Source organism: Aspergillus brasiliensis (genome assembly GCF_001889945.1).
Source record: "Aspergillus brasiliensis CBS 101740 unplaced genomic scaffold ASPBRscaffold_16, whole genome shotgun sequence".
NCBI lineage: Eukaryota > Fungi > Ascomycota > Eurotiomycetes > Eurotiales > Aspergillaceae > Aspergillus > Aspergillus brasiliensis.
The window spans coordinates 257,934-269,574 of record NW_027137457.1 but is presented as its reverse complement, the minus strand read 5'-3'; the positions used below and the strand labels follow the sequence as shown (position 1 = coordinate 269,574).

Here is an 11,641-nt window from a genome sequence, read left to right as displayed (position 1 = left end):
ACAACCAGCGTGGAATGTCTGGCAGAATTGCGAGCAATTGAGCCTTTTGAGAAAGGTTTTACCGCGTCCCATCTGAATCCTAACCGCAAGACTTCTGCCTGATCCTAGCGAGGCATGTCAATCGTGGTGAAAGAGCGAGTACCGAATCCGTGAAGCAGCCTTCGTAGATTGAGTGTTCAATAAGCTAGCCACAAGGATTAAGCTCAAACAGGCCGCTTAGTGTCTACCATAGCTTCCGTCTGCCTGCGGTAGCTGTATGACCCCCATCAGAAGTATGCTTGCCACTTGTGGTTCTGTCGGGTCTGGTAGGACTTTGAGAATCCTGAAACTGAAATGGCGCACAGCTCTTATATCAAAGTTGCTTCTTACTTCAGATACTCCCGCAAAGGCTTCTTGTTACTTTCCCCATTGGGATAGACACTACTATGCCTGGGAAAAGAGCAGAGCAGAAAGAGTAGACACCCTTGCCTATTCTGGAATGGCGTGTCAGCGGAGCCAACCGGGGCGTGACATTGCCACTAGTTCTAAAGCGGTTAGATTAGGTAACTGTCCGCAGCTGTGATCTAGCCGGAACAGGCATAGTGCCCGGGCCATCCAATGCGGGCATCCATTCGATGTCCTCCAAAACCTCCAAAACTCCATCAAGGCTGCATTCGCCCTTCGCCGACTTAGCCTGATAATCAAATCGTCGATAAGTGCTACACTAGTCTTGTTCAGCTCGTGGTGGCTGCAGACATCATACCTCGGTATCTCTTATCATTGTATGCTCGACCTCCTGCTGAGTACTGGTACACTCTATTCCAAGTTATGTCTCAGCCTTATTCATAGAAGGTTCAACACCCGGACTCAGTCTCTTGTATCTGCTAGTATACAACGTCCACTACTTCTTTAATAGAAGTGTATTATACAAGCAAGCCAAGTTCAGCAGACTTTTGGTTCCAGAGCTTGCATACTAGCTTGGGTACTAGGTAGCATTCCGGGAGCAGTCACTGTTGGTGCCTGAGGCACAAACACTGCCTCGTCTCCACTTCTAACTACCAAGTCAGTCATCCACCTTCTCTCTCTCTTGTCTCTCTCCTGCTCTCGTGCACCACTTCTCTTCCCACTCACGCCATCCTTCTGCATCGATACCCCATCAATCTTCGGTCTTTCATTTGAATTTCTCCAAGGAGATGACTCGATAACTACTATTTACCCCCGGCACTCTCAGCATCCATAATGCGTCACCTGTTATCACTGCTCGTGCTTCTGATCGCATCAGCCGCTCTGGTCTCCGCCGTCCCCGCCGGCTCCATTATCACTCCACAACCACCCGTCGAGCCCGTTCACCTTCTCTCTTCCCAGCCCTCTGATCCCCGACGGCCATGGATTCGCTTCCGTGACTGGGTCATTGAGTCCATATGGGGCATCGAGAAACCCGCATCTCGTCGATTTCCCCTCAACGATTCCCCGCGCAGTCGCTCTCCTCCCTCCCGGATCCTGGCGCGCTATGGTAGTGACGTTGTACTTCGTTTCAGCCTGCACAATCATGATGAGGCCGAGGCGTTGGCCCAGGCCGCAGACATTCTATTCTTGGACGTATGGGCCTCTACTCCAGAATTCGTAGATATCCGGCTGGCCGAAGAAGTCGTAAGTGGTTCATCCTTCCGTCCGCATCTGCCCGGTTCATGACTGATCCGCTGTGACCCCTCACGATAGATTCCCTCATTGTTGGGCTTGATACCAAAGTCCCTCCAGACCGCATATACACCCCTCATAGACAATCTGGCAGAGAGAATTTACACGTCCTATCCATCGAAAAAGCCGATAGGGCTTGAAGGGCAATCCGGATTTGCGTCCTCAAGTCGGCCTGCGCCGAATTTTGGTGATCTTTTCTTCCACGAATATCAGCCTCTATCCGTCATTGTCCCCTGGATGCGGCTACTAGCTTCCATGTTTCCATCCCATGTGCGCATGATTAGCGTTGGAGTGTCCTACGAGGGTCGCGAGATTCCTGCCCTCCGACTGAGCGCGGGCAGCTCCACTGCGGCGTCAGGCCCTCGCAAAACCATCATCGTCACGGGTGGTAGCCATGCCCGCGAATGGATCGGCACCTCAACCGTGAACCACGTTATGTACACTCTCATTACCAAATACGGCAAATCCAAGGCCGTCACCCGCCTTCTACAAGACTTTGACTGGATCATGATCCCCACGATCAATCCCGACGGCTACGTCTATACCTGGGAAACGGACCGACTATGGCGCAAGAATCGACAGCGGACCAGCCTACGCTTCTGCCCTGGAATTGACCTGGACCGCGCTTGGGACTTCGAATGGGATGGCGGTCGAACCCGCGCGAACCCCTGCTCAGAAAACTACGCCGGCGACGAGCCCTTCGAGGGCATGGAAGCACAGCAATTAGCACAGTGGGCGCTCAACGAGACCCAGAACAACAATGCCGATATCGTGAGCTTCCTTGACCTTCACTCCTACTCCCAAACAATTCTCTACCCCTTTTCCTACTCCTGCTCCTCGATCCCTCCAACGCTTGAGAGCCTGGAAGAACTAGGCCTAGGCCTAGCCAAGGCCATTCGGTACGCTACTCACGAAGTCTACGATGTCACATCCGCCTGTGAAGGCATCGTCACTGCCAGTGCGGCTGATGAGAACCCGGGGCGGTTTTTCCCCATTGGTGGCAACTCCGGCGGTAGTGCCTTGGACTGGTTCTACCACCAAGTGCACGCGACCTATTCGTACCAGATCAAGCTTCGCGATCGCGGGAGCTACGGGTTCCTTCTTCCATCCGAACACATCATTCCCACCGGCAAGGAGATCTACAATGTCGTTCTGAAACTTGGGTCCTTCCTCATCGGAGGTGACTCATTCGACATTGATTGGGAGTCGGAACTCTTCGATCTGTCAAAGGAGGAGTCAGATCTGGGTACCCGCTATTCAAACTCCAACGACCGCTCACCGGCGTATCTACACAACGCCAACGACCCACTGCCTAATCTGGGCGACGAGGACGAAGACGAGGAATGGGAACTGGTGGAGGAAGAGGACTACGCGGACGAGGATGACGATGGTGATGATGATGATGATGATGATGAAGCGAAGGAAGATACATACTGGGCCACCGAACACTCATACGAATTCCGACGACGACGACGTTGACGACGGACCAACTAATTAAACCTATTTATATGACTTCCCTCACCCATATCCTCTCCTTTTGATGACGATCAATAATGACTAATGACGGACTTGCGGAACTCACTGACGTGTTTGGTTTGTTCTTGTTGTCGATTCTTCTTCTTATCTTAAATAGTTGTTCCTTCCAATTGCCTATAGCCCTTAGAGCTTAGGATAATTCTCTACACTATGAAATACAGAGTAATCCAGTACATCATCGTATCGAGTGTAACCATGTAAACTCATTGGTGCTTTCAGTTTCTTACTGTATTACGTCGGTAAACAATAAAAGCTAAGCCTCGTATGAATCTTGTATCATGATCATCGTCATCATTCGTTATCTTTCCGATGCATGTAAATAAACCTCGACCTGTTCTTTTTCTACAAGAACATCATCACCTCATCTAAGAGTGAACCTTGTGCATCCCTGACGCCCAGCAGCAGAATCAAGAAATGAGTAAAGATGAAGAAGAATAAGAATCGTAAGATAAAAACCAGTGGGGGAACTAGAACAACCACGCCACAAACTTCCGATAAAACCACCCCGCCTTGCCAGCCGACTCCTCCCTAAGAGCCTCCCGCCGATAATACTCCTCCTCCAAACGATCCACGACATCCTTACCCGTGAACAGATCCGCCTCGTACGGGCTAATCCCCTTACATCTCGTCACGAGCTTATACCCGAAGATGAGGATCAAGTACAAGGGGATGCCCAAGTAGGCCGTAATAAAGGTCTTGTAATCGAAGTTACCCCATTTCTTGTTATGGGTGAAACAGTCGTAGCTTTTAGTGAGACAGATGATGATACAGAAGACCAAAGCGACGTAGGAGCCTGCGGCACCTAGCGGGGCGCGGTACGCCAGGTCAGTTACTGGGACGTTTTGGGCTTTGCGCGCGCGCACAAAGTAGATGTGTGTTACGAGGAGAGAGATCCAGGTGAGGAGGCCGAAGATGGTGACGAGGTCGACGAAGTAGCGGAAGACGGTTTTGGAGTCGCTGGAGACGTTCATGTAGGCGATGCAGGCGATGCAGGAGCAGAGGATGAGTGCGTAGACGGGGACGCCGCGACTGTCGGTTTTGGAGAGGAACTTAGGCGCTTTGCCTTCTTTGGCGAGGCCGTAGATTGTCCGGGTTGCGATGTACAAGTCTGAGTTGGCGGCCGAGAAGACGAAGAGCAGGATACAGGCGTTGAGGATGTGAGGGAGGACAGGAATTCCGGCCAGCTGGATGGCGACAACAAAGGGAGAGGCCGCGGCGGAGCTGGATTGGTTCGTGGCGAAGATGAGTTCCTTGGAGTTGTAGGGAACCAGGGTACCGACAAGTAGCACGGAAAGGATGTAGAATACAACGATGCGGAAAAAAGTGAGCTTGATGGCCTTCGGGATACTCTTGCGGGGGTTTTCAGCTTCACCCACGGTCACACCGACAAGCTCGGTGCCGAGGTAGGCAAAGGTAGCGGAGACCATGGTAGCCCAGAAAGCGTAGAAACGGCCGGCCGGGCCATGGTCGATGTAGGTGTTGAAAGCGCCAGGATCTTTCCAGTAACGGAATCCTTTGCGGTCGTGATCGGGCCCACCCCCGAGCATGAGGATGAAAGAGAGAAGGATGATGCCCAGGATGACGATGACCTTGAATGAGGAGAGCCAGAACTCGAACTCGCCGAAGAAGCGAACCCCGAAGTAATTGATGGTCACGATCAGGACGAGAAATACAGTGATCCAGACACCTGCGTTGACTCGGCTCGTGTCTATCCAGTACGATATCACGAGGGCGCCGGCAGTGAGTTGGTTGGGTGTGACAATGATGTACTTGAACCAATATCTGTGCAACAACCACGACTTAGCCGTCATACTAGAGAGAATAGGGTAAAAGGGAGGCTCCTACGTCCAGCCAAGCGCGAATCCGAGGGCAGGGTCACAGAATCGCACAGCGTAACCAGTAAAGCCAGAGGACAATGGTAGCCAGGCAGCCATTTCTCCCAGGCCACACATGACCAGGTAGACAACAAAGCCAACAACCGAGTAGGATATGAGGATAGACGCAGGCTGCGCGAGTCAGAATAAAGTTCCTATTCGGTTTGTTATTGGAATATACGTACACCAGCCCTGGAAAACTGATTAGCGTGACACAACACTTCAAGAATGAGACAGCCTGACTTACTTTGCGAGAGCAGATCCAGTTCCTATGATAAGACCCGTTCCAATTGCACCTCCAATGGCTAGCAGATCCGACTGTCAGAGTTTCTGTCGCACATGTGCAGCTGATAATGTGAAGTGCATACCGATCATGGAGATGTGGCGGGCCTTCAAGGCACGATGCAGGTCATGGTCACCGGGAGCAGGTTCAAGAGTATCCTCGCCGCTGCCAAAGTCCGTCACGTATTGTCGTTTCTCGGCGGATATGTCGCCGGAGCCATCGTCTTTGAGCCCCATGTCTTTACTGTGAGATGCACTCACTGCACCGGGAAGAAGCAAGAGAGCCAACAAGATAGAAGGTGAAAGATCGATGAACGTCTGCACAGTGACTCGACAGGACGGGATGGGGAGAGTGAGGAGTAGAGGCTGAGGGGAAGGAATGAGGAGAAGAAGAACAAAAAGAAAAAAAAAAAAAGAAGACAGTGAAAGTTGGGGAAGACAAAGCAGACAAACTCGGTATGGGTATTTTTTAAAGTGAAAGCTACTGCTGCTACTACTGCTGCTACTACAAGCTAATCGCTTAACTATACTTACTACGTATAATACTCGATCTAACTGCTTAGCCTCAGCCACCGTACCGTTACGAGATAGAATCCAGGTCACGAGGGTCAGGGTAACATCGGTCAGATCCCTCCCCATCGGGTCCTTCTTTTCGACCGGGCAGAGCCCAAAGATGGAAGTATCATGACGAGACAGCAAGTCCCGCCAATTGGTCGGGTCTGCAGCGGACAGGCTTGGCGACGCATAACAGAAACCAGTTCCTTATCTTCCAGAGATACGGGGGGAGCCAGTCACCTCTCGTCTTGAAGTGATAGGCTCACCAGCAATCCATGGGACATGTGCCAACTCCCCTCGAAAAGGAGAATCCTGGTTAAGGCGCAATCGGGAATGACCGAAAAGCAATCATCCCCGCGGGGCAGCCACATGGCTTGGCGGGCTTGGCGGGACCCCCGACAGGGAATATCTGTTATGTAAGTTAATGTAATTGCCCGGCTTGCCAAGAACCATATCAGGCGGGGTTGGCGATAAGTTGATATCCCCTCCATTCTCGGCAAGTACGTATTACTACTTGTGCTTACCTAGTTAGTTACTTATTACTTATCAGCTCGTGATGTTCAAGGCTAAGAGTTAGTTATTATCTCCCTTCTCTTTTAACTCTTACTAGTTAGCTGTGTGTAATCCTCCTGAGTAAAAATTCGGATTACTCGACGGTTAAAGCCGGCTTCCATCGCCAATAACGCAATCTAGTCTCGGTATTCTAAAGTGGCGCTAATGGAGAAGTTAATCTTGTGTGGGCTTGAATGCCGAAATGCCCTCCATCAACTCCACCCCGAGGCCCCCATGCTTCTTATCCAATAGTCTCCATCAGGTACTCCCGATCCTCGCTATCCTGAACAAGACCATAGAACAGCCCTTCCTTCCTCAACAGCTCTGCTGGGGACCCCATCTCTGCAATTCTCCCTTCGCTCATGGCAATCACCTTGTCAAAGGAACAAATTGTCCTCAGTCGATGCGCAACCACGATCAATGTTCCGCTGAACTGACTCCGAATCGTATCCTGGATCCACCGGTCGGTCTCATCATCAACTGCTGATGTAGCCTCATCAAGGATGATGATCTTGGGATCATTGATGAGGATCCGCGCAAGGCAGAGGAGTTGTCGTTGACCCTGGGACATGTTGGCCCCTCCCGCGCTTATACGCGAGTCGAGTGTGAAGAGGCCAGAGTCTTCGTCTTCAGGATGCTCCTGGAGGAGTTTCACGCGCCGTAAGGCATCACTGAGTTTGTCGTCTGAGATTTGGTGGCTGTAATCTAGGTTAGATCGTACAGTCCCGGAGAATAGCACTGGATCTTGCGGAATGAATGCAATTCGGGATCGGAGGGACTGGAGTGTCAGGGTGGTAATGTCAATGCCGTCAACAATGATCGAACCATCTTGCGGTTCAATCAGACGCAGCAGGGCCAGGGTTAGTGATGATTTCCCGGCTCCAGTACGGCCTACGATGCCAATTCTCTCGCGACCCTCCACACTGAACGACACATCTTCCAGAACAAGTGGGAGTCCCGGTGCGTATGCAACGGCCAATGACTTGACTTCAATCTTTCCCGGCGATGGCCAGTTGCTCGGGGCTTCTCGGCCCCCTTGTTTTTCTGGCTCCAGCTCGGTATACGCTATGATGTTTCTAGCTGAGTTGATGTATGTTTCAAGCATCCCAAAGTTATTGATGGCCTTGAACAGAGCTTGCGAGAACTCCATGGAATAGCTGAGGCAGTATCCGATCAGAAACGCGTCGGCGGCAGAAGTTGACAACAGAATAATGCCCGTTCCGATGCTGAAGATGACGCCGATGAGGGACATCTGGAGACCTAGCCAGCGGTTAAATATGAAGAAGTGTCTTCTTGCTGTAGACAGTCTATCAATATGCCGATGCATATGTGCAGCTAGCCACTCTGTGGCACCAAAGGCCCGGATCGTCATAACACCGGCTGCAGAGGAAGTAAGGTGTTCAAGGATAGCAGCCGTTGGGGCAGAGTCCGCTCGCTTGACAGTTGTTCGCGCTCTTATATAGAGCTTGCTCACTTCTGTGCACCAGTAGAGGAGAGTCACCGTCAGGAAACCCATATAATTGGACGTACTCAGCCTGGATTTAATTAGCAGGCAATCTTTGGCCCCCAGTCAAGGTGCATCTTACCCCATACACACTATTAATGTCATCTGGACAAAGTTGTCTGCAACTTCAGACATGGTCACCAAGACATGATCGTCAACGTTTTTGGCATCAACAGTGAGCCGTCTGAGTACCTCTCCAATAGGTGTGTTGTCGAGCCAGTGTAGGGGCATTCGGAGAACTCTAAGCGTAGTCTCGCGAAACAGAATTCGAGAGGCACGTAAAGACCCGGAAAAGGCATACAGATTGAAAAGAAACTCCAAAAGTACCGTCGTCATCGAGGTCAGCAGATAAAGATAGAGATGCTGCTCCCATCCGCCCTCCGAAGCGGAAGCAACTGATGAGACATGCACCTCTGCGCGGAGGGACTCGGAACGCGCTGAATTAATGCGTCCCAAAGTTCTTGTGGTCAACGAGCTCAAAAGCTGTTTTATGACGAGACCCAAAAGATAAATTATAGTGAACGACAACCCACCTGCTACGGTGAAGTATGTGCCATACACCTTCGCATCAGCACGCGCGTCAAGATCCTGGCTTTTCGCTCGAGGGGTTGCCCGTTCGTTCGATTTCTCTTGTCTGGGCGGGCTAGCTGTAGTGGAGTTTACAGGTTCGACTGCACCCAGGCTCTCAACAAATGCATTAGCATCTGCGTACTTGGCAGTATTATCTTCTACATGAACAATACACTTGGCTTCTGGCAAACACAAAGATACCTGATGAGTTACGAGGATCCGCGTGCGGCCTCTGCCAAGCGCACCGGTGAGTGCATTGAAGATATCTCTAGAGACATGAGCATCAAGGGAAGCGAATATGTCATCGAGTATCAACGTTCGTGCACTTGAGTACAGTGCTCTGGCAAGCGCGAGCCTCGCGCGCTGGCCTCCACTGAGCTTGACGCCTCGAAGACCAATCTGGGTCTCATCGCCCTTTGGCAGGGCGGCAAGGTCCGAATAGAGTGCACAGGCTTTTAGAACTGCCCCATACCTGTCATCATTCATAGGGCTTCCAAAGAGGATGTTTTCTTTGATTGTAGTGTTTTGAAGCCACGGGGTTTGCGATACGAATGCAATTGGTTGCCCTTCAGCCATCGATGGGGCTTTGATATAACCGTCTAAGAGGTCAACTTCCCCAAGGATTGCAGCGAGCAACAGGCTTTTCCCTGAACCCGTCTTTCCATAGATTATACTGAGCTCGCTAGTGGGGAAAGCAATGTCGATGTTGTACAGAGTAAAGCGATGCTTTTGTAACCCATCAGAGGGCCATGAAATGGCCGCGGCATGAAATGAGATCTGACCTGACGGACTGGGAATAAGCACTGATTGGTGTTCGGGTCTTCTCAGAAAGGTCTCCAAGCGGCGCCCATTGGACCTGGCTTCGAAATAATCATTGAATACCACAGGAAGAAACCCCAACGTTGACTGAAGGTGAGGCAATAGCTCGATCATGGGAAAGAGTATTGAGGGGGATATCGAGTTTGTAATGTATGCGTAGGTGAAGATTGAAGCCGCGGCGACGATGTATGGAGATGCGACACTCCAAACAGATCTTATATTTTTGGCAACGAAGGCCCTGCGTAGTTGTCCCAGTTCTTCCTGTCGAAACGTCTCTAAACGGTCCTCCCATTGGGCTTCCGAGGCAGAGAACTTTATCTGTCGAAGAGCATGAATAGACTCGTTGACCGCTTTGGTCTTCTTATCTCTGGCTGCCGCAAGATGCTTCTGTGCCACGCGCTCCTGCTGAATGACGAATGTATGAACCGGCACACTCATTGCAGTGACTATCATGGCAGCAAGGGTACCCTGCCATCCGACTAATTTCACCAGAAATAGCACAGCAAAGAAAAACTTGGATAATGTGGCTGGTATATAATGGTTGACGGCTGTGAATTTACTGAGAGAAGCAGTGTCCGATGAAATGAGGTTGATGGCTTCGGGCTTCTCGACTTTAGGACTTTGGGGATCCTTAGAGTCTTTCATCCTTAGCGCTTTGACAAAGATCGCCATAATTAGTTGGGCTCTAACGGGAATCGCCATTTCAGACCACTGTATCCACATTAGATGGTAGTGAAGTAGAATTCGGCATAAGCACGATATGGCAACCCCTATCAGCCATAACCAAGCGTCATACCTTGAGTCCGGTTGCTCTTCCAGACTTTTGAGAAGCCGCATCACACAGTACGGTGACGCAAAAGTAACGAGAGACCTTAGCAGCATTATGGTCCACTGTTTGACGAAACCAGCAAAGCGGTCGTTCAATATACGGTACCACAGCGAAGTCTGTGCGGTTGTTATCCGAAGAAGCGGCTGGCTTTGCGACCGAGTACGATAGTCTAGAGCAGGGAGTCTGTCAAGCTCCACGTGCTCTCCAGCTAGACGGATGGCACTTATACCCCAGTGCATGGTATATCTATGTATTGCCGAGGAACTATTTTCGAGGTCCACAGCTCTGCCATCATGTGTGAAAAGATATGGCCGACGAGGAAAAAGCAGCTGGACGATTGTCAGGCCAATCGCTGCATATACTTGCACAGACAGGGAGGATGGTGGGAATGAGAGACTGCTACCTGTCGGAGAATCCGAAAGACAAAGTGCAGATAGGGTGAGGACAGCGAGTAGGGATCCTCGTAACCCAGCAGTATAGATCCGTATGGGATCCTCTGTCCAGTGAAGATAGAGACTATGCAATGATATGGAAATCTACTCAGTTGTTAATGTTCCTAGCAGTTCGACGAGCCCTTATGGCGAAGAGGGAGACTTGCCCACAAAAGTTTGCTCCAGTGGAGTAAACTCAGACGATTAAAGGACAAGGTGGACTGGGATATCTCTCGATAATGTGCAATGTCCGTAAAAGCTGCTGCCAATCCCAACCACGATAGAAAAGAGGTTATCGATATCAGCCGACGAATGTGGGCGTTATAAGCTGCCTCGCTTTCCTTGGAGGCAACTCCATCCTCGTCACGATACATGACAGTCGCCTCGCAGCACAGCTAGAACCGTGCTCGCTTAGTTGAACGGTTCAAGAGCGTAGAATCAGGGAAAGTCACGATGGAGGGGTAGAAGATGTGACTCCTGGAGCACTGGATTTCGAATGCTTATCAGGCCAAAGCTGTGTGGGAGGATCGATGGTGCCATCAGGCTCTTTACCGGTTTGGGCTAAACTGTAAGCACATCGCCAGTTAATCGCAGCCAGTTATTACTGGGGGAGCGTTGCCATCATCAAAATAAGCACTAGTACTAGTAGCCACTAGGCGTGTAGTCGATCCTGGATTAGAACTCCAGACTGGTCATCATTGAGCTTTCATCTTTAGCAAGGCTCGCTCTTTCATTAATTGTCTGGAAAGCTTAACAAAAACTTTCTCTGCTGCTTCACTTCAAGTAATGTTCCGAAGATAGATGTGGCCGGGATTGTCGGAGTCCTGGTGGTCGCTTGCGAACATTCTTCCTGTTCTGTCACATACTTGGGAGAAGATCACACATTCTGCATGTTTATGAAAATGAGTTCCATTGATTGGGAATCATTAGCAGTCTACCATAGTGCCAGGCGCCCACACTCATTTATAATTTGGGAATTCTGATTTGTAGCTGGCCTCTATACCGCTAGTAA

At 50.5% G+C, this 11,641-nt stretch overlaps 3 protein-coding genes across 3 annotated transcripts; 1 reads left to right on the top strand and 2 right to left on the bottom strand.

Moving 5' to 3' along the window:
* Positions 1-1,218: 1,218 nt before the first annotated feature.
* Positions 1,219-3,156, top strand: ASPBRDRAFT_135829 (M14 family metallopeptidase; the record flags this gene model as incomplete). The annotated part of the gene is made up of 2 exons (XM_067618729.1): positions 1,219-1,629; positions 1,699-3,156. The coding sequence occupies 2 exons, from the start codon at positions 1,219-1,221 to the stop codon at positions 3,154-3,156; spliced, it is 1,869 nt and encodes a 622-aa protein (XP_067474624.1).
* Positions 3,157-3,680: 524 nt separating this feature from the next.
* ASPBRDRAFT_200092 (dicarboxylic amino acid permease agtA) lies at positions 3,681-5,606 on the bottom strand (the record flags this gene model as incomplete). Its single annotated transcript, XM_067621394.1, has 5 exons — positions 3,681-4,995; positions 5,059-5,219; positions 5,273-5,279; positions 5,335-5,392; positions 5,456-5,606. The coding sequence occupies 5 exons, from the start codon at positions 5,604-5,606 to the stop codon at positions 3,681-3,683; spliced, it is 1,692 nt and encodes a 563-aa protein (XP_067474623.1).
* Positions 5,607-6,508: 902 nt separating this feature from the next.
* On the bottom strand, positions 6,509-11,227 carry ASPBRDRAFT_161616 (uncharacterized protein). Its single transcript, XM_067619493.1, has 3 exons — positions 10,797-11,227; positions 8,063-10,734; positions 6,509-8,011 (listed from the first exon to the last, which is right to left on the bottom strand). The coding sequence occupies exons 1-3, from the start codon at positions 11,001-11,003 to the stop codon at positions 6,718-6,720; spliced, it is 4,173 nt and encodes a 1,390-aa protein (XP_067474622.1). The 5' UTR covers positions 11,004-11,227; the 3' UTR covers positions 6,509-6,717.
* Positions 11,228-11,641: the final 414 nt, after the last annotated feature.